At 47.1% G+C, this 23,073-nt stretch overlaps 1 protein-coding gene across 2 annotated transcripts in view; it reads left to right on the top strand.

Moving 5' to 3' along the window:
- The window catches only part of LOC125167821 (protein FAM169B-like), a 91,229-nt gene that overhangs the window by 24,183 nt on the left and 43,973 nt on the right, over positions 1–23,073 (top strand). For both annotated transcript variants that reach the window (XM_047862564.1, XM_047862563.1), the window contains exon 3: positions 1,164–1,263. In XM_047862564.1, coding sequence (XP_047718520.1) covers positions 1,164–1,263 — 100 coding nt within the window. The remainder of the gene's footprint in view (positions 1–1,163; positions 1,264–23,073) is intronic.

Here is a 23,073-nt window from a genome sequence, read left to right as displayed (position 1 = left end):
ATAAATAAACATTAAAAAATGTAAAAAAAAAAAAGATTTTATTTTTAAGTAATCGCTACACCCAAAGTGGGACTCAAACCTCCAACCCCAAGATCGAGAGTCGCATGCTTCACCCACTGAGACAGTCAGGGGCTCCTGTATGTATTGTTTTTAATGGCCTGTAACAGCCCTCTAGTGGGTAAACTGTGCTTCACAGAACCACCGTGGGAGGGCCAGCTCGGAGACTGTCCCTAACGGTGACTTGAATTTGTTAAGAAACAGTTCTCCAAAACCACGGAGGCCTGCTGTAAACTTTTACAGGCATCCTGCCTGCCTCGCTCAGCTGACACATTCTTTTCTCATTTTCTTATACTCTCCTCGGTTTTCAAAACAGGCTTTGCAGTGGAACATGTTGGCCTTTTTGCTTTGGGAGCCAGGAGCAGTGGGCTCGATGGCCCCAAAGAGGGCTGGGATGGCAGCGCTTTCGAGAAGGCTCTCGGACAGTCCCTGCATTACAGGCTCCACACATGCTGCTTGGTGTTCCTCTGGTTCATAAGCACACAGGCACCGGCACTGAGGTTCTCTGCCCCTGGGCCGTCCCAGACCCAGAGCTGAGCCTGCAGGGCCCAGAGAGGGTATGGGTTTATTGAGACGGCTTGCGGAGACCAGTGGCAGGGCGGCAGGCAGCCTGAGTGGCATCGTGGGTGGACACAGGCTTGTTGAGGCTGTTTCCATGGAGTGGCCACAGGAATACAGTGGAGGCCAGCCTGGCAGGTGCAAGCCCGAGGTGAGCGTGTGGCCATTGGCTTTTGTAGGCTGAGGCCCAAGGGGGATTTGGGTGGGGGGGGCTGATGAAGCCCAAAGCATATGGAAGGGAGGGACTGGAAGGGTATCAGTTGAGTAGGTATTTAATCAGTCCTTGGATAGATGGACAAGTAAACAATGGATGGAGAAGGTTTTGCTGGGTGGGAGACAAAGGAAGGGCCTTTGTCACTTGCCACTTGTGTTTAGCTCAGAGTGGGTAAAGGTTTCCATTTCTAAATTGCCTCCATCCTGTCAAATTAACCTCCGTGTAACAGTTCTTTTGGTGAATATTGTGCTAGTTAATTGTTAAGTCATTTCCCGTGCCCTTACCAGGATGACAGAACAAAATGGTGATGTCATTATTTTTTTTTTTTTTTCAGATTAAACTGGAAGCTTCGTCTGTTTGCTTTTGCACCATGTACCGTGACGAACCTCAACATAAAATATTAGCCTTGGTTAATCCCCAGGACACAAAGACAGGTTGGTGGTTATTAATGGATTAAGCAAGAATTCTGATTGAATTGCTTTTGCAGCTAATGGAATTAAATACATGGAATGGTGGTTGTACTCTTAGGCCGGACCTAGAAGAATATCAAGGCAGAAGTGATTTATTTTCAGCCTTTAGAGATCTGATAGTGCATTATTTTTGTTTATTGACACACATATTGGCTTTTGTATTAAGACACTAGACACCTTCGGAGAGCCTGGGTGGCTCAGTCGGTTAAGCGCCTGACTTCGGGTCAGGTCAAATCTCACGGTTTGTGGGTTCGAGCCTTGCATCGGGCTCTGTGTTGACAGCTCAGAGCCTAGAGCCTGTTTTGGATTCTGTGTCTCCCTTTCTCTCTCTCTGGCCCTCCCTGGCTCTCACTCTCTCTCTCTCAAAAATAAATAAATGTGAAAAAAAAAAAAAGACACTAGACACCCTCATGCCCACGATGACTGTATTCCGAGCTGCCTTTGAGGGTAGTACGTGCTGTTGTTGTTAATAACATGTACGGGTTGTGTGCAGAGGGTGGAGCCCTTTTGTTGGAGTGTCCCCACAGTCCTATGAAGCACAGGGACTATTCTTATCCCCCATGTACAAATCAGGCCTCTGATGGTCAAGTAATTTGCTTCGGGCCACACAGCTAGTGCATTGCAGGGGAGTTTTGCAAGGTGGTGATTGGGTGGGGTTTTGTTTCTGGTGAGGAAGTTTATTTAATCTGTAACTCATTTATTCTTCCGCTGCATTGTGAAGAGACCATTTGTGACTGATTTCAGCTCCTTGGAGTGAGTGCTGAGTTGCATATGGGGTAGGGATCTGGGGCTGTTGGTAGCGGGCGGCAGGAGGTGGCTAGGGGAGAAGGTTCCCAGCCCATCATTCCACCTGGGGCCCAGGGCACCGGTGAGCTGTAAGCAAAACACCTTTGAAGTCTCTGACTTCAAGGGGGCCCCAATTTAAGTTCCATTCTATAAAAACTTTTTTTTAAATGTTTATTTTATTGCTGAGATACACAGAGCATGAGCAGGACAGGGGTGGAGAGGGAGAGGGAGACACAGAATCTGAAGCAGGCTCCAGGCTCTGAACTGTCAGGGCAGAGCCCTGTGTGGAGCTCTAACCCACAAACTGTGAGATCCTGACCTGAGCCGAAGTCAGAAACTTAACCGACTGAGCCACCCAGATGCCCCAGTTTCCTTTCTATTTTGGAAATTTTCTCCTTGATTATACTTTTCTGTGTTTTATGGATGTTTTTTTCGGTGACCATGTATTATTTTCCTAATAAGAAATTAAAAAAGACTAAACCAACCCTTTATCAGTCAGCCCTCTGTAAACGATGTGTTATCTGGTGAAAGTTTGGGGTTACAGATCTTTAACTACAGTTTGCAGATGGGGCTTTCTTCAGCTCTCCAGCCCCCCTGGAGAAAGACCTTTGCTTTTCACCCTGTGTACCCAGCGTTTGTACTCAGAGGACACTCTGCTTGATTGGTGTCACAAAGGCCAAGGTGATATCCTGGACTGGAGAAAGTTATTCAGCCCAGAGACTGTTGTTTCTGCTTCTTTTCTTGTTCATCTGGAGACACAAGTGTTCTTAACTAGCTCTCTGTGGGAGTTTTTAGCATGTTGGCAAAGCCTCTTCATTGGTCCAAGGCTGAGAGTGGCTGCTGTGTGTGAGAGCTTTCTGGTTCAGGTTCAGGACTCCTTCCATTTCTGCCCAACAAAGCCTTGGTTGCCATGAACAAAGGGGCTATGAGAACCCCTGGCCTTCGGCATTGCCTTGGATTTGGGACTCCACCACCAGGTTAGCGAAAGTAACAAGATGTGCCCACAGGCACTCTTCGGTGAACAGATTGTCAACAAAACTCAAAATATCACTTGCCGATTTTAAGCAAACGTCCAAATATCAGCAGCGCTCTCCCCCCTCCCCCCACCTTTCTTCGGCATTTAACAATATCCTGGTTATAGGTCTTTAACTATAATTTGCATAATGTAAACATGTGACTGACTCATAAATCTGTTTCCTATTTATACTGTACTTAATTTTTTGGTTGTTTTCAAGAATGTATTATAATAAATATTCATAAGCTATGAGAAATCTCACTCTGGACCTTTCCTTATATATAATAGCGCTTTAAATAAAGTTTTCAAATGTTTTCCTACTGGCTGGGGCTCTGTGGTGCTTGCTGAAATTTTGCACGAGTTCCAGAAAGTGCGCAGGTGTTATGCGTACCTCACGCTCTTTAATCTAGTATTTCGAAGCCGACACAAGTGCATGAACGCATCTCCTGTAGGTGGTTTGAACTCGGAAGCAGCGGATGCTGTCATAGACCCTCTTCCCAGCTCTGACCCGCTTGTCACATCACCCCCGTGCCTGGTTGTGACCATTGTGTCCCTGGTTCCTTTGTAATTCTGTATGGACAGTTACATCGGTGAAGGCCATGTGTGTGTTTGGGTGGACACTAAAGGGATCTGAAGCTGTTTGATAAGCCCCATGTAGGAGTTAATCGTTGAGAAGCTGGTTGAGTCCATCACAACAATTCTCGATAACCCTGTGAGCAAATGGCAAACATCCTGGAGTTCTGAATTCCCGGGGACAAGCAGTTAACGTGCATGACAGGCTGGTGTTGGGATGTAAGTCATGAAGCTCTCCAGCTTCTTCCTCAAAGATGCTGGAGATGCACTTTCCAGAAAGGTGGTTTGAGAAGCATGTGCCTTCGTCCCTGTGGGGTTCACTCTTCACTGTTTCTCTGATCAGAGGCCGGCTGGTCACCAACGCTGCTGAGGACCCCCATTCCTTAGTTGCCTCTCAAGGGCCTTATCTTTCATTTCTTTCCCCTTGTTTTATTATTCCTTCTATTTTTAAATTCTTAACTGATGTCAAGCGTTTACAGAGATGAAAAAATAACTCCTTATCAAAAAAAGCTGTGGTCTTTTTCTTCTCTCCTGCATTCAATCAAAACTGCTTACCCTAGCATTCCAGATTCCCACCAACCGATGGCCCTTGGCCTTTCCCATTTCCTCCTGTGATTTGCAGGGAAGCATAGGATGAACCCCGACGATGGTGTCAGAGACGACTAATTTGGCATCCTGGCTCTGCCAACCTCCTGGGCGACCCAGAGAAGTGATTTGACCCGAGCTCATTTGTCATTTGCAAACTGGGATGCCTCACTTCACAGGGTGGTGGTGAGCATGAAGTGATTTGTGGCAGAAAAGCTGATGACGCTCTGGACCGTCCAGGGCCAAGAGTAGGCGTGATGCCTGTCATGTTTTTCCGTCATGGTGTCCTTGGCTCTTGCATGCGGAGCTTGCTCTTCCTCCGTCTTCGAGTGTTGTGTGATAGAAGCAGGGGATTTTAGAGCGGGAGGCATTCTCACCAAGTGCTGGCCACGCTTTGGCAGCTGCGTGACCTCCGGATGAATTCTGCCTGCAAACCTCATGGATAGGCAGGCAGTACCACACTAGGCCAGTTTAGCCTGTGTTTGAACAAACCTAACTGTAAGAGAGTTGTTTTCCGTCTACTGATCCCAGACCGCCTCGTGGGATAAGTGTCATCTAGTCCGTCCAAAAGCAACCAATGATCAAGGATGTGCCCGGGAGGACGTGTCTCTGCACCACCCGGGGAAAAAGACACAGATGGCGGTTTTCATCCTCAGAAAGCACAGTGAGCCCCGGCATTGCAGTGGGGCTGCTGGACAGCAGACGTGACCTGGGACTGCGGTAATGGAAGGGTAATATCCCGGTGCAATTACAGATTTGTTCTCTTTGGTGCTGCTGAGACCGCATATGAAGCACACTGGCACTTGTCCATGGAGAATAACCGGGGTGATGAGAGGGCTTGAAACCATTTGAACAAGGCTTGAAGAGACTAGGGCTATTCAGCTTTGGAGGAGGGATGCCGGGGTCCAGAAGCTCATGATTGCAGGGCTGTGTAGATCATTAGGTCCGGTATTTTCCAAGGAGATTTTGGGGGGGGAGTGCGGTTGAATTTCAGGAGAGAAAAGGATGGATGATCTTTTGAATTTTATTTCAATCCTAAATATATCAAGGAAAAAGTTTGCAATTCCTACTAATACGCCTTTGATACTTATCTAACACTTGTTAATCTTAAAAAAAAAAAAAAAAAAAAGAAGAAAGGAAAATATGTCTCCCAGCTGAGAGCCCATAGCTAGAATTGAAAGATTTGTCTAAGGTTTATTTAAAAAAAAATTTTTTTTAGGGGCGCCTGGGTGGCTCAGTTGGTTGGGCATCTGACTTCGGCTCAGGTCATGATCTCGCGGTCCATGAGTTTGAGCCCCGCATGGGGCTCTGTGCTGACAGCTCAGAGCCTGGAGCCTGCTTCAGATTCTGTGTCTCCCTCTCTCTGCCCCTTCTCCACTCATGCTCTGTCTCTCTCTCTCTGTCAAAAATAAACTTAAAAAAATTAAAAAAAATCTTTTTATTTATCTTTGAGAGAGAGACAGAGTCAGAGTATGAGCAGGGGAGGGGCAGAGAGAGGGGGAGGTACGAAATTTGAAGCAGGCTCCAGGCTCTGAGCCATCAGCACAGACCCCAATGCGGGGCTTGAACCCATGGATCTTGAGATCATGACCTGAGCCAAAGTCGGACACTTAGCCGACTGAGCCATCCAGATGCCCCTAAGGTTTATTTTTTAAAACAGCAAATGATGCCTCTTTTGTGGCAGGGCTAATAAAGTTGGTATGTAAATCTGTCAGAGTCTTGAGGGTGGTGTCTGGGGAGCACTGGGCTCCAGTCTGGGGCCTCTGCATCCTGGGATAGACTGTTCTATTCTGGGACAGCTCTGAGTATTAGAACATTTCTTCGTAAGGAATCCAAACTGATATGCCCGTATGTCTCCTTCCTGGCCTGGTGCCCCCACGGGGGCCATCCAGGCTTGCAGTTGTAGGCAGGGCTCCTCCACAGGATAGATCTTCCCAGGCGTGGGTCAGCTGCCATGTCTGACACACATTTCTCATTCTTCAGCTGCTCCCCCTGTGACATGGGCTCCAGGGTCATGACATCCTGGATTCTTTTCTGAGTCAGATCTAGGCTTCTCCTGGAACATGGCGTCCAGGGCCCGTATCACGGACGCTGTCGAGGGAAGAACCTGGGTTTTGGAGTCACTTAGACCTGATTTCAAATCCTTGGTCCTTGGTGAGTGGGGTGGCCTGGGTTAAGCTATTTAGCATCTCTGAGCTTCAGTTTCCTGTCTTTTTACTCGGTGGTGTGGCCCGTGGCCCAGCTGTGAGATAGCACCAGGAAGCTTGTTAGAAATAAACGGCTGGAGGTGGAGCAGCTGGGTGGCTCGGTCGGTTAGGCGACAGACCTTAGTTCAGGTCATAATCTCACGATGTGAGTTCAAACCCCGCTTCAGACTCTGCACTGGTGGTGTGGAGCCTCCTTGGGATTCTCTCTCTCCCCCGCTCTCTCTCTGCTCCTCTGCCACTTGCTCATACTCATGCATACTCTCTCTTTCTCTCGAGATAAATAAATAACTTACAAAAAAAAGAAATGCAATTACAATTACTCATCGTGCCTCGGCATTTCAGTGGAACCAACCAAAGGTTGACTCACCTCCAGCTGACAGCTCATTACCATGCATGCCTGGCTTCTGGGCTTTTTCAACACAAACTCATTATTAAAGACATGGCCCCGTCCTTCAAAATTTGTGTTGATGTTTTGAACCCACAGGAAAGACTACTTTTATTCCCATTATATGTATAAACAGATTCATTGAGACATAATTCACATGTCATACAATTACGCATTAAAACATTTTTTTAAATGTTTATTTATTTTTTGAGAGAGAGAGAGGATGCATGTGAGCAGGGGAGGAACCGAGAGAGAGAGAGAGAGAGAGAAAGAGAAAGAGGAAGACGGGATCAGAAGATGGCTCAGTGCTCATAGCAGACAGCCCCACGCGGGGCTCCAACTCATGAACCTCGAGATCATGACCTGAGCTGAAGTCAGACACTTAACCGACTGACCACTCAGGCGCCCCATACAACCACCCATTTAAAACCTATAGTTCGATGGTTGTTAGTATATTCATAGAGTTTTGCATTTACCACCACGCTTGCTTTTCGTTATCCCTAAAGGAAGCCAACCTGTCTCCCCTTGTGTGTCACTGTCTTCTGCCCACCTATCCTCCTCAGCCTTAGGCAATCTACTCTGTTTCTATGAATTTGTCTGTTCTGGATGTTTCATATGAATGGAGTCACGGCCTTCTGAGTCTAATTTCTTTCACTTAGCATGATGTTTTCAGGGATCATCCATGTTGTAGATGCTTTAGTACATTTATTTTTATGGTTCCACACTATTCCATTGTATGGATATACTACATTTTATGTATCCATTTATCAGTTGTTGGACATTTGGGTTATTGCCACCATTGGGCTATTATGAATAACGCGGCTGTGGAAATTCATGTACGTGGTTTTGTGTGGATAGATATGCATACGTCTCTTTAAGTCAGTGTTTTTGTTTCCTTCAGATAGATACTCAGAAGTGCAGTTGCTGGATCACGTGGTAGTTTTATTTTAAATTTTGTGAGGAACCTCCATACTGCTTTCCATAGGGGCTGCACCAAAGTACGTTCCCACCAATAGTGCGCAAAGGTTTCTTTTTCTCCACATCCTCACCAAAGTCTTTTTGATACTAGCCTTTCTAACAGGTATGAGGTGATGTGTCATTATTATTTTGGCTTGCATTTCCCTGATGGTGCGTCATATTGGACACTTTGTCATGTACCTGTTGGCCATGTGTATGACCTCTTTGGAGAAATGTCTACTCATCCTAAGTGTGTTTTGAGACTCAGTTTCCAGTGCGTGGAGGGGGTGTTTTCCCATACAACACCAAGTAATTCTCCATATACCAGCTGGGTGTTACACCATTCAACTCAGGTCTGACACCATCTATCCAGAGGTAGCATCGATCCCAGAGGATAAGGAATTCAATCTTATAAGACTCCCGAGTCCCTTCAGATGCCAGTTACAAGCCCAGGCTATTGCTTTTACTTCTGACCAACTGGCTACATATTGGAGGTTCCCATGACCTTGTCTTTGAACTTTCTATGCCAGTTGCACATCTAGATTGTTACCTGTTTTCAGACTGCTATAAAATCAGAGTTTTCTACTTCTTTAGTTTGATTTGTTTGCCAGAGTGGCTCACAGAATTCAGAGAAACATTTCATTTACTAGATTACTGGTTTATATAATAGGATATAACTCAGAACAGCCAGATGGAAGAGTTGTATAGGGTGAGGTATGAGGAATAGGCAAGGAGGTTTCATGTCCACTCCAGGGATGCCATTCTTCTGTTAACTCCACATACTCACCAGCCTGGAAACTCTTCAACCCCCCTCCTTTATGATATGGACATGATAGTTTAAATCATTGGCCATTGGTAATTGATTCACCCCTTAGCCTCTCTCCTGTTCTCAGAGGTCAAGGTGATGGGATTGAAAGTTTCCATGGCTAATCACATGGCTTGTTCTCCTAAAACCAGTCTCTATCTTTAGAAGCTGCAAAAATCATCTTGTTAACCTAACAAGAGACACCTTTGTCACTTAAGAAATTGTAATGAGCTCCTAAAGGAGCTCTGCCAGAAACAGGGATGAAGATCATCCCCGCCCCCTCTCTCTTTCTCTTCCTTGTTATAAATCACAGTATAACACAGATCCTCTGCCCATTTTGTAATCAGATTATTTGGTTTTTTTTCTATGGAGTTGTAGGAGTTCTTTATGTATTTTGTATACTAACCCTTTACCAAATATATGATTTGCAAATACTTTCTCCTATTTGGTAGGTTGCTTTTTCATTTTGTCGACGGTTTCCTTTGCTGTGCAGAGGCTTTTTAGTTTGATGTAGCCCCACTTGTTTATTTTGCTTTTGTTGCCTTTGCTTTTGGTGTCAGATCCAAAAATCGGAGCCAAGACCAATGTCAAGGAGTCATTGTGGTTTTTAAAGAATCTTATTTCTTTTATGTTTATTTTTATTTTTTAGAACCATTGTGGTTTTGATTTGCATTTCCCTCATGACTAATGATGTTGAACATCTTTTCAAGTGTTTACTGGCCATTTTTATGTCTTCTTAGGAAGAATTATCTATTTCAGACTCTTTGTCCATTTTTACATTGGATTATTTGTGTTCTTATTTTTGAGTTGTAATAATTCTTTATGTATTCTGGACACAAGTCCCTTATTAGGTATATGATTTGCAAAAAATTTTCTCCTCTTCTATGGGTTGTCTTTTTACTTTCCTTTTAGTGTCCTTAGAAGCACAAAAGTTTCAAATTGAAAAGAAAATTTAAATGTATTTATTTTTAGAGAGAGAGAGAGAGAGAGAGAGAGAGAGAGCAAGTGGAGAGTATCAGAGAGAGAGGGGAGAGAGAGAATCCCAAGCAGGCCCTGCACTGTCAGCATAGAGCCTGATGTGGGACTTGAACTCACAAACTGTGAGATCGTGACCTGAGCTGAAATCAAGAGTTGGACGCTTAACCAACTGAGCCCCCCCGGGCACCCCTAAAATTTTTTGTTATGGTCAGTTTATCTATGTTTTGTTGCTTGTGCTTTTGTGTCATATCTAAGAACTCTTTGCTTGTTTGAAGAGCAGGTCCTTCCATCCAGTTAGATTAACCCTTCCTTCTGGCTGTTTAGTTAATGTCATTTAGCCTTTGACAGTGTGCATTCTTTTTTTTAAGTTTATTTATTTTATCTTCAAGTAATCTCTCCACCCAATGTGGGGCTTAAACTCATGACCCTGAGATAAGGAGCTGCATGCTCTCCTGACTGAACCAGCCAGGTGCCCCTGAAGGTGTGCACTTTATTTTTTAATCCAAATCATTCAAAAAATGCTGTTTTTTTTAATTCATGCAGTTATGATACCACTAAATATACACCCAACCTGTTATTTAGCATATGTTTCTGGTTCATCCATAAGGAGATTTAAAGATGTTTTCTGAAATGCATGCCTGAAATTAAGAATGGAGGAAATCTGGCTCGTGAAATTAGGATTACTGTGTTTAGGTATTTTCCGAACACTAGCCTGGCACACTTGTTAGAAAAGGTAAGTGAGGCCAGTTTGTCTTTTTTGGTCTTGGTGAATTCATGCTGATTTGATTTTATTTTTAAATTTTTTTTAATGTTTATTTATTTTTAAGAGAGAGACACAGAGCACGAGTAAGGGAGGGGCAGAGACAGAGAGGGAGACACAGAATCCGTAACAAGCTCCAGGCTCTGCACGGTCAGCACAGAGCCCAATGTGGGACTTGAACTCGGGAACAGTGAAGATGACCTAAGCAGAAGTTGGACGCTCAACTGACTGAGCCACCCAGGTGCCCCGATTCATGCTGATTTTAAATCCAGTCTTTCTTTTCTAGGGTCATTATGGACCATCTTTTATAATTCGTTCTAGACTGTCATGAGGAGGGGATGTTCAGGGAACCAGACATTGGTTCCCAGATCTACATCTTCTCCTAACACATTAGGATAGTTCTGGCTCATTTGTTTTTTGTTTTTGTTTTTTTTTTTGTTTTGGCCCAACCCTGGCCTCCCATACTCTCAGAGATTAAGGGTTACAACTTCAGGATTACATTCGCAGGACTTTCTGGCCCCTGGGACATAAATTCCCTGTGTCTAGAGACTTGAGCTTTTCTGAAAGTAGCTAACACACCCCTCTTGCCTTTGCACTATTTCCAGTTGCCAACCTTGCTCCTAATTTGGAGCAAGTGAAGATGGTCCTCTGTGACCATTAGAGCATCTGGCTAAGGAATGTTTCTACCTCCAGGTTCTCCCCTTGAGTTTAGGCACAGCTCACTCTATTTTCTTGAATATTTTCCTAGCCTGCCCAAACTTACTCATTGCTGCAGTCTTTCCCATATGACCTTAAAGGATTGTGCTGGGCCTGGGGACCTGTCCTTGGTTATGGGGGTGCCTCTTACCCTCTACACTTGGTCTTTTAACATCTGACCCTCTCTGTTGGAAGGTGTCTCGGCAAGCTCCTGGGCCCCATGTATAGTTTTCCTAGATGATGTCTACCTGTTTCCCATGTTAGGAAACCTGCCAGATTTTTTTTCCAGCACTTTTTCTGACAATTGTCTTTTTGATATATATATATATTTTTCATGTAAAACCCAGAGGTCAGATGATCAGAGGAGACGGTGAAGAATACCAGAGGCTGATTAAAAATGGTAATTTATAATTGAGTCAAATGAAAGAGAGTTAATGCTACAGCATTATAGAAGTTTCTGGAATAAGGGGTCTTTTGGGTATTGCTGGGTGGAGGGAGGGGCCAGCCCTGGTTCTTGGCAGGGAGGTGGCAGTCTGGTCAAAATAGGGGGCGGGAGTTCTCCACTGTCTATTTTCTGGGACCGCTGGTTCTCTTTCCTGGCATTTGGGCTCACTGGTGGTCACACAGTGGTCACAGGGGCTGCCCCTCTGCCCTGCAGGGCTGGGGGCTCTGGACCCAAAGGAGCACCTGCAGAGGCACAGGGGACCCAGAAGCTCATCCCGCCGCCCTGCCACTGTCCCCCAGCAGCTTCCCATCTTGCAGTATGGCCATGACTCACCTGGTCCCTTCTTTGAATATTTTAAAGTTTCCTTTCACAGAACCTTCTCATTATGCTCCGGGCCCTTGGCTGCTGGGAGGCCATGCTGAGGGCAGTTAGATGCCTCGTGATGCTCTGGAGGATGGCGGGCTCTGGGGCTGGAGACAGGGGTCCTCTTTGGTTCTTCAGCTCTTTGCAGAGTGCCTTATGCGTGCCCAGAAGGGAGGATGAGTGGGAGCACAAGCCAACAGATCCTTGGGAGGACGGTTAGAGCCCAGGGGAGGGATGCCTGGCGGGGAGGGCAAGGGTTGGGGAAACAGTGGGAAGGACGGGACTGGGGGTGGATGGCAGGTACGGGGAGGAGGGGCTGGGAATGGCTCAGCTGGGCTTGGCGCTGGTGCCTACAGTGCTGGGCAGCCGGGAGGGAAAATCACCTTGTGGGTGAGGGGAAGCAGCGCTCGCGTCTGAATGGGTCTGTGGGAGCTCAGATTGGAGGGTGGGGTCTGGGTGGGGGCCTGGGTGCACCTTCAATGTGGGGCACATCCCTGGTGGCCCTTCATTCTCGAGTCATTTCCGGTGGCTCATCTCCGTGGGCGGACCGTCGGCTCTTGGACTGGAGGGCTCTTCCGGGTGGGTGTTGGGCCAGTTCTCCTCGGCTCCCTGTGCAGGGGCGGGGTGGGGTGGGGGTGGGGGTGGGGGTGGGGGCGGCAAGGCTGACAAACAACGGGATACTTCCGGCGCAGGCGGCCGGAGGAGAGATTGTTTGTGGTCTTTTCACCGCATGTTGACTTCTCTGATTAGAACATCTATCCCCCTAGCTCGCTTCCAGGACGTTTTGTGACCAAGCATAACACTCATCCTTCAAATTGCTGCTAATTTATTTACAGTTTTTGGTGATTGCATGTCATGTGCACCCTGAGAAAAACAAGCAGGGAATCAAAAAATGATGAGTTTTTCCTGGAAAAGCATGCCCATTCTAGGCCTGCAGCGACAGCAACGAGCCAAGGCAAACATTCAGATGAAACTGGAACCTGTGTGGAGCCCGCCTTCCCAGTGGCCATCGCGGGGCCGGGTGGGATTGCGACATGCCAGGCCCCCGTCCAGGCCTTCTGGGGGCCGCGTTTGGGGCAGGTGGGTGGTGGGTCGGGGGTAGGGGGTGGAAGGTGTGCCCCTGAGGTGCCCAGGGAGCTTCAGAATTGGGGAACCCTATCTGGGATGCTCTTCACCCCTGAGTGTGCTGTCTGGATTTTGGAGAGGGGTCAAGGGGGAAAGGCCAGAAGGTGATGGTGGAAGGGTGCTGTGAATTTGTGACTCCCAGAAAGGGAGCTCTTAATCCTGAGTGGGCCTTAAAGGGAGAGGCCTGGCCTCCTGGCGGGTAGGGTGGATGGGGCTTAAACACAGCTCCGTTTAGTGGGATGAACCTGCCGATGTGACTCGATGAAACGGTGGTTTCTGTCTATTCAGTAAAAAGCAAGCTTATATGGCGGGAGGGGAGTGGGTGGGGGAGAGGCTTGTTGGCCTGGTAAAGTCTGAATTTCAGCACGTGGGGAAGTCATTGCAGTTTTTCTGGCTCTGAAGTGTGATGGCCCCACAGACTCTCGAAGCCAAGTGTAACCAGGGACCCCACCTGGTAACCACCTGGTTACCAGGCACCCCGTTGGTGCAGCCTCCCAGGACTGTGCGGACTTGGGATCCTTATGTTTGAGTCTGTGCTTGCTTTTTGGTGATGCTGAGGGCCCAAGATGGGTCCCTCCCCCCACTTTCCACATTAGTGGAGTCTCACTGAAGTGGGTTTGACAGTTTGGGGGAAAAGAGCGCTGGCCAGAAATGCAGCTTCAGTTTAAATACCTGTTCCCCCTTGGCAGCTAAGGTGCCCGTGTGACCATGGACGTGAGGCCGGGACCAGGTGGCCCCCAGGTTAAGTAGGACCCGAGTTCCCTTAAGCTAGAGGAGCTCCACGCTGGAAGCCGAGGCTTCTGTTTTCCTTGGGCAGTGACCGATGCAGACCGAAGAGCACTCACAGTGACAGCATCGTGTTTTGGGAACACATGTTGGCTATTGTTTGGGATTTTCTTCATTATTCCGTGTTAATTTATGGCACTTACTGTGAGTTGGATTTAAACGTAGGGGAAAACAGCATCCCACAAACAAAGACATGTCATTCTTACCAAGGGACTAATGGTATTTGCAAAACAGGGAAGGTCCAAGGAAAATATTTCTAGTGCCAAAATGGAGCCATTGTCTGGGGGTGGGGGTGCGTCTTTGAGGCATCTGAGGGTTTTACCACTGCATCTAGGGCTGTCTGCACCTTTCTCTGCTTCCCTGAGCCCTGAGAAACTCACCGCATTTGCCTTGGTCCAGACTGGTGATTTTAAGATACCTTTCCTAGATGGACTAGCTTTGGTGTGGGTTTCTTTTTTTCTTTTCTTTTCTTTTCTTTTCTTTTCTTTTCTTTTCTTTTCTTTTCTTTCTTTCTTTCTTTCTTTCTTTCTTTCTTTCTTTCTTTCTTTCTTTCTTTTCCTTCCTTCCTTCCTTCCTTCCTTCCTTCCTTCCTTCCTTCCTTATTTATTTATTTTGAGGGGATCCTGGGTGGCTCAGTCAGTTGAGTGTCAGACTTCGGCTCAGGTCATGATCTCACCATTCCTGAGTTTGAGCCCCCGCGTCGGGCTCTGTGCTGACAGTTCAGAGCCTGGAGCCTGCTTCAGGTTCTGTGTCTCCCTCTCTCTCTGCCCCTCCCCTGCTCATGCTCTCTTTTTCAAAAATAAGTAAACATTAAATATAATTAAGTTTACTTATTGTAGAGAGAGACAGAGAGAGACACAGAGGGGGAGAGAGAGAGAGAGAGAGAGAGAGAGAGAGAGAGAGAGAGAATCCCAAGCAGGCTCCACACTGTCAGTACAGAGCCCGATGTGGGACTCAAACTCATGAACTGTGAGATCATGACCTGAGCCGAAATCAACAGCTCGACGTTTAACTTACTGAGCCACCCAGGAGCCCAATGTGAGTTTCTTTCTGCCCCAACACCTTGCATTCCAGCGGCACCTCAGGAACCAGGCACCCCATCTTGTCCCTCTTCCTTGAATTAAACTCTTAGACTTATGAAAACAAAATTGCTTAAGGCAAGAGAGGCCTGAGAACTACAGGGAGGCTGTTGCAAATATACTGCAAACCAGATGTTTCTTTCTCTATGGCAGAGAGGCGCCCGAGTTCATGGGGCATCTGGGGAAGTGTTTTCCTTTAAGGAAGACATCTGTATGGAAATGGTAGCCCAAGTAATGTAATGTGACAGTTGCTATGTCAACTTGCGTATTTTTCCCCTCCCCTTAAATTATTGACCGGCTTGGTCAATGTTGCATAAAAGTCATGTAATGCCTTGGAATGTGTTTATGTGCTGTCCTCTGCCAGAACTTTTCAACGTTTTTTTTTTTTTTTCCTATGTGTATTTTGCTTTTGGGAAGATGGCCTGTCACTTTGGTTTAACTGTACTCTTTTTTTGTGGAATTACATATTTCTTAGATTTGTAACGGGGCAATCAATGGCAGCTTAGACTCCAGGGGAGCGATCAAGTTAAGGCAGAGGGTGGGCAGTAGGGGGACTTGAAGCCCCTTCAGTTGTGATCGAAGAAGTATAGACCATGGGCCAGGACATGAACAGATTGCAGTTAGGTGGGGGGGGGGGGGGGAGGTAAGGGGTGTGTGTGTGTGTTGTGCGTGTGTGCATGTGTAAACCCTTTCCTCTTTGGTTCCTATGATGTTACGGGGGCAGGAACCTTCTCTGTGTCTCTGCTGTGTATCTAGCTGCCTGCTGGCTGCCTTGACCTTGTTAGCTTTAACAAGCATTTCAAAACTAAAGCCTTTCCGTTTCCTCTTGTCCTCACTTCTTCCTGGGGAAGGCACCTGCATCTTCCACTCAGGCTTGAGAGCTGGCTGCCAACCTCTGCTCCACCCTGTCTCTTCGGCCTTAGCCCAGTTTGATTCCTCAGGTGGTGTTTTCTGTCCTCTGGGAATCTCCCTCCCCACCAGCCTGACCGCTGTGGTCAGCCCCTGTTCACTTCTTGTCTGGATCAACACTTGTTCACCCTGCCTCCAGCTTCACCTAAAACCATTCTCTACACTCCATCAGGGAGATCCTTCTCCAACAACCTTTTTTTTTAAAACAACAACAACAACACTTTTTAAAAAATGTGTATTTATTTGAGAGAGAAAGAGAGACAGACAGTATGAGCGGGGGAGGAGCAGAGAGAGAGGGAGACACAGAATCTAAAGCAGGCTCCAGGCTCTGAGCTGTCAGCTCAGAGCCCAACACAGGGCTCGAACGCATGAACCATGAGATCATGACCTGAGCCAAACAAAGTCAGACGCTTAACCGACTGAGCCACCCAGGCGCCCCAAACTTTTCTTTTTTTTAACTTCAAAATGGCTAATTCCTCCTACCTGGGCATAATCCAACTGTTCTCTTTTTTGTTTTTCATTACAAAAATTAAAAAAAAAATTATTTTATTTTTGAGAGGGAGAGAGAAACAGAGTACAAGCAGGGGAGGGGCATAGAGAGTGGGAGACACAGAATATGAAGCAGGCTCCAGGCTCTGAGCTGTCAACACAGAGCCTGACTCAGGGCTTGAACCCTCAAGCTGTGAGATCATGACCTGAGCTGAAGTTGGATGCTTAACTGACTGAGCCACCCAGGCGCCCCCCCCCCCCCATTTTTTAAAGTTTATTTATTTTGAGAGAGAGATCACACCAACCTGGGGGAGAGGCAGAAAGAAAGGGGGAGAGAGGATCCCAAGCAGGCTCCACACTGACAGCACAGAGCCCAGTGTGGGGCTCGACTTCACGAATCGTGAGATCGTGACCTGAGCCGAAACGAAAAGAGTTAGATGCTTAACCAACTGAGCTACCCAGGCACCCCCTCCCCCCCCAACTGTTCTCTTTCTAAAACACTACTCTGATTATGTCTCTCATTGGTCAGACTATTCTAGAAACTTCTGAAGCTAATATCTCAGCTTGGTCCCCACAGCCTCCAGCTCTGAAGCCCAGTCTGTCTCAGGACTTTCATTGGCATTCTGCCCCAGCCCCCCCACCCTTCCCCCCTGCCGAAAGACTGCTGGTCTGAATATTCGTGTGCCCCGTAAATTCATATGTTGAAATCCAAACCCAGTGGGATGGCATTAGGAAGTAGGGTTTGGGGGAGGTGCTCCACCCTCATGAATGGGAATCAGTGCCCCTACTAAAGAGACCCCAGAGGGCTGCCTTGTCCCTTCTGCCCTGTGAGGACACCGCGAGAAGTTAGCAGTTTGGAATGTGGAAGGGGGCTCTCACCAGAGCCTGCTCGTGCTGGCAGCCCGCTCTCAGCCTCCCAGAACTACGAGAAACACGTTTCTGTTGTTCACAAGCCTGTGCAAGTCTGTGGTGTTTTGTCATGTCAGCCCAAATGGATGAGCGCACAGCCCCTGGGTGGGTGCGTGATGGCCGCTCATGCCCGAGAGTGCTGGTCATGGTGTGTGTGGTCACGGCCTGGTCACCTGTCCTGCCCCTGCTGATGCCAAGTGCAGTGCCTGGCCCTTGTCCTTGTTTGCTGAATAAGTGGCAGGCCCCTTCCCCTACCCGAAGCGCAAAATGAAATCCTAAAGCATCCGCCCTAGTAAGGTCTTTCCATGCTGATCTCTCCTTTCTTGTCACAGTGTCTTTTTCTTGTCTGTTCCTCATCTTTCATCCCTGTCTTTCTTTTTGTTTTTAAATTTTGTTTTTAAACGTTTATTTATTTTCGAGACAGAGAGAGACAGAGCATGAGCAGGGGAGGGGCAGAGAGAGAGGGAGACACAGAATCGGAAGCAGGCTCCAGGCTCTGAGCCATCAGCCCAGAGCCCGACGCGGGGCTTGAACTCAGGGACTGCGAGATCGTGACCTGAGCTGAAGTCGGACGCTTAACCAACTGAGCCACCCAGGCGCCCCATCATCCCTCTCTTTCTGACTCTGTCAGCTTTCGTCGGGGCCTGGCCCTTGGCTCTGTCCTTTTGTCTCTCCTTCACATGGAGATTGGGGGATCTGGAACCAACAGGACTCGGTTCACACCCAGTCCCAACGCTGCTGTTTATGGGTACCTGGCCTTGACTAGGTTTCTTAATGCCTCTGAGCCTCATCTGAAAAAAAAAAAAGAATCAGCCGTGCAAGCGTTAACTGAGATACTGCCCTTGGCGCTGTGCCAGATGCTTGGTGAGTGCTTGCACCTGTGGTTGTGGTACCTGTTCTTGTTTTAAAACTGTAACTGGGTCGTGCCCGTTTTTTTCTCCAAAGCATGGTGGCTGGCAGTGGTCTGCAGAGTACGTAGGCCCTTGAGTCCTCCCTGATTGGCCGCCTCCCTTCTCCCCGCGCTGTCAGCTCTGGCACCCTGCAGTTCCTGTCCTTGCCCGTCATGCTGTGCCCATCTCACATCTCTGAGGCCCCGTCACCTACCGTACCTGGAGCCCCCTTTCCTACCTGGGCTGATGCCTCCTTCAGGCCTGCTGGGGGCGCCTTCCACCGCAGACTCTCCCAGCCCCTCAGTGGGAATGCCTGCCTCTTCCTCTCTGCTGCCCTGTAGCACGCAGCCTCCATCTGACTTCACTGTATTCCGTTTCACGTCCCAGGCAATTGTCTCCTCCTCAGAGTTGTCAGTGTCTTAAGCCAGAGTCTAAATTTAATCCCTTGAGTGGATTTATTATGTGCTTTGCACATAATAGTGACTCAACGTGTGGGTTACATGAGCAACATGTGCTTCAGAATCGTGACCTTCGGAGGGTCTGTGTATGATGTGGGTGCATCCTGCTGCCTGCCTGTGTGTTGGGGCAGATGAGGAGGGACGGTGAGCACAACCACAGGTGCTCCTGCCTCCTCCCTGGATATTGCTCATCCGTCACAGTGCTCCTTTCACAGTGCTCCTCCTTGCTGAGTTAGAAGGTGGCCTCAAAATCCTTCTCAGGAAAGGGGCGCCTGGGGGACTCAGTCTGCTGAGCCTCTGAGTTCGGCTCAGGTCATGATCTCGCGGTTCATGGGGTCAAACCCGGCATCGGGCTCTGTGCTGACAGCTCGGAGCCTGGAGCCTGCTTCAGATTCTGTGTCTCCCTCTCTCTCTGCCCCTCCCTCACTTATGTGTGCGCTCGCGCTCCCCCCCCCGCCTCTCTCTCTCTCTCTCTCAAAAATAAATAAATAAATAAAAACATTAAAAAAAATCCTTGTGAGGAATGCTCGCCTCTGTCACAGCCCATCCATCCTTTCAAGGACAGGTGACAACCAGTGCTCCCTGACCCGTACTATGGAAAAATCTTGTCAACTTCTTAGCAATGATTGCTTTGCTTATTTATTCATTATAAAAAGCATGTTTAAACAAAAAAGGACCTAGCTCCTTTAAGAGATCTTGGGAGGCAAGATGAAAGGTTTAAAAATTTTGTCAGGGGATGCCTGGGTGGCTCAGTCAGTTAAGCGTCTGACTTCGGCTCAGGTCGTGATCTCACGGTTGGTGAGTTCGAGCCCCGCGTCGGGCTCTGTGCTGACAGCTCTGAGCCTGGAGCCTGCTTCAGATTCTGTGTCTTCTCCCTCTCTCTCTGACCCTAGCCTGCTCATGCTCTGTGTGTCTCTCTCTCTCATGAATAAATAAACACTTAAAAAAATTTAAAAATTTTGTCAGGAGGAACTGAGTGGGTTCAAATGTGTGTCTTCATCGAGTCTGAGGTGCTCCTTCAACAGCCTTGGGAGGAGAAAGTGAGGAAGACGGTGGTCAGCTTAACACTCCCTGACAGAAAGGAACGGCCACGAGAAAATGTGGTGGGTACAAACCTGTATCCACTTGAGGGAGCAGACAGGATAGTAGAGGTCAAGCTGGAGAAAGAAAGATAGACATTTCCTTGCAAACCAGAGCAGGAAGTTTGGACTGGGAGTTTCCAGGAAGACACAGGAGTGTTATGAAGCAGTTTCCATTGTCTCATTGACCAAACCTGCAAATGACCGGGTGAGAGGATGTTGCGGTCTCCATTTGACAGGTGGGGGCTCAAGGCTGGGTGAAGGTCATATAACTAGGAACTGGAGAAGCCAGAATTTGAACCCCATCTGGTTCTGACGTCTGTAGTTTTTTTCCCTACACAGGTGCACAGGGCCATATCTAAATGTTTATGTCATCTTGTTCTCCACTGGCACGGAAGTCTGTTAGAGACTGGTGAGTGAATAGTCTATGTTTTGTTGAGATGGTGTTTATTAAGAGTGAGGAGTCTGTATCTAGCTTCATTTTTGTGTGTGTGGATGCCTAATTGTACCAGCACCATTTGTTGAAAAGACTGTCTTTGTTCCTTTGGATTGCCTTTGCTCCTTTGTCAAAGATCAGTGGACTATATTATTGGGGGACTATTTCTGGGTTCTCCATTGTGTTCCACTGATCTTTCTTTCACCTTTCATTCATCTTTCTTTCATTGTCTCTTCTTTCACCAAAATCACACTGTCTTGATTACAGCTTTATAGTAAGCTTTATATATTTATATATATGGATACTAAAAAGCTTTAAGTAGCTTTGTAGTAAGTCTTAAAGTTAGTTAGTGTCATTCCTCCAAATTTGTTCTCCTTTAATCTCCTTTAGGCTATTCTGGGTCTTTTGCCTCTCCCTCTAAACTTGGGAATCAGTGTCACTATTCACAAAATAACTTGTTGGGATTTTGATTGGGGTTGCATTGAACCAAAAGATCGTATTGGGAAGAACTGACATCTGTACAATATTGAGTCGTTGTCTTTTTTTTTTATTGAAGAAATTTTTTTAATGTTTATTTTTGAGAGAGAGAGAGACAGAGCGTGAATGGGGGAGGAGCAGAGAAAGAGAGGGAGACACAGACTTGGAAACAGGCTCCAGGCTCTGAGCTGCCAGTACAGAGCCCGATTCGGGGCTCAAACTTGGGAATGGCCAGATTATGACTTAGGCAGAAGTCGGATGCTTAACCAACTGAATCACCTAGGCGCCCCCTCCCCCACCTTTTTAATGTTTATTAACATCCGAAGTAGGCTCTGAGCTGATAGTAGAGAGACCCATGCAGGGCTCGAACTCATGAACCGCGAGATCATGACCTGAGCCGAAGTTGGCACTTAACCGACTGAACCACCCAGGCACCGAACAATATTGAGTTGTCTTATCCATGAACGTAGAATGTCTCATTATTAGTTCTTTGATTCTGTTTGTCAGAGTTTTATAATTTTCCTCATAGATCTTGTGCATATTTTGTTAGCTTTATACCTAAGTATTTCATTTTGGGGGGTGCTGATGTCAATGGCGTTGTGTTTTTAATTTCAAATTCCACTTGTTCATTGCTGGTATATAGGAAAGCAATTGGCTTTTGTATATTAGCTTTCTATCCTGGAACCTTGTCGTGACCAACGTTTACAGCCCTGTCTTTCTATCGGTTAGGCCTCGTTGCAGCTATCCCTACTACTTGAGGTGCCCTGAGTATGGCCTTGGACTTGTAGGGCTCTGTGCCTCTGCTCACAGGTTATGCTGCCTGTAGTGCCCTTGCCTGTTGTCTCTGCCTGTTGAAACCTTACCCACGGATCCAGAACCCAAGCTGTCTGAATTCCCTGGGGATGCTTTCCCAACACCCCTCTGCAGAATTGCCTTTCTCCTCTGGGTCCTGGTGATGCGTTGGCTCCCGTCTGGACTCTGGCACCTTTCGTGCCCCGGCCTGTATTGGAGCAGCTTGTTTAGCACTCCTTCCTCTGCAGGCTGCCACCTCCCAAGGGCAAGAATGGGGATTTACGCATCGGCCTCTGAGGGCCTAGGACAGACAGCACTGTTCATGCATTCAGGAACTCGGCCACGGGTAGTCGAATGCAGTTTGACCATGCTGAGTTGCCATGAAGCCGGGCCACTGGGAGGTAGTAGCCTTAGGGACCTCACTGTCTTAACTTGTTTGGGAAACCTTGGAGTGTTCACAGAATAGAATCCATTACTGACATTTCTTTGTGGTGCACATCGCCTGTCGCTCAGGGGGGCAGAGAAATTAAATCCATGCAGTGAGGCTGGCCTTTAACTAGTAACGTCCTCTTGACTGTTGTCACCACTGCACAGCCTTCTGCGATGTCCAGTCTCTGCTCAGGCCCTCGATGGGAGAGAGCCCGAGGGATGCTGATCACATTTTCTTTTAAAACCACAGGTGTGTGGCTTCCACTTTCTAACTCTTGGAACTTGCTGGCTTCAGGGTCTCAGAAGTGATGCCCTGAGGCTGGCTCTGCAGTGCCTGTCAGTCCCCAGGATCCGTCCTTTGTCCTTGCTGAGCTGGCTGTAGTCTCTCTCCCTGTGCCCTGACACCACTCTGTCCTCCTGGTTCCTCTTGACTAGATATACTTTTCTGATCAAAAGCTGCTGGTTTCCAGAAGGCCGATTCTGTTTTTAAAAAGAGTTGATTTGGAGGACAATTTATTTTAGGTCTGTTGAATTTGATTGGACTTCACCTTCATTGTTATGTATCCTTAGCAGCTTAAGATTAGTTTTGGGAAAAAACAAAACAAAACAAAACAAAAACCCCCGAACAACAACCAGTTCAATCTATTTTGTGACAACCTGTGTGACTAATTAATGCTCTGCAGCACACCGTGAAATTTGCAAGGCACCACACAAATGCCAAATCATCACACATTCCCTGTTTGAAACTGTCTTAGCAAATTGAACATCTGTATTACAGTAATACATTGCATTAGTAAATGGAACATCCTTTATTGATTCACCTTGTTAAGCAGGAAAATAATCCTTATGGCTTTATAAACCTCCTGTAAGTTCTAGTAGGTGCCATTTTGAACATGACTTTAATTGAATAAATGAAGGCAGGTGACAGGCATTTAATTGGCCCTTCTCTTGAAGCTGGCTCAGTCAGTTTTGGAACGATTGTTGATGATGTAACTCAACAATGATATGACACTGACATAGTGGATTAGATGCTCTTGGTCTTTGGGGAGGAGGGGCTGGTTGGGCAGAGTTCATGCTTAATAACTGACTAATGTCACTGTAACTTGGTCTTCATAGAGTTTTCTACTTAAGTTCCTCCAAGTGCAGAGAGAAATAGGGAAGAAGGTGGCAGCAGCTTAACCTGATTGGCCCACAAAATTGGTTTCTCAGTCATGAACCTTATATGAATGTTCGAGTGAGTTTTGTTTTCTATTCCATGTCATTTTCCTCCACATCTTCAGCTAAAAAGATCTGACTAGGAAGGTGCATCGTTTTACTGTGTGGCTTCTGGACCCCTCAGGGTTGAGAAACTGGCATAAAAA

This window comes from Prionailurus viverrinus, chromosome B3 (genome assembly GCF_022837055.1).
Source record: "Prionailurus viverrinus isolate Anna chromosome B3, UM_Priviv_1.0, whole genome shotgun sequence".
NCBI lineage: Eukaryota > Metazoa > Chordata > Mammalia > Carnivora > Felidae > Prionailurus > Prionailurus viverrinus.
Note: the sequence above shows the minus strand (reverse complement) of the source record. Positions and strands in the feature narration are given on the sequence as shown.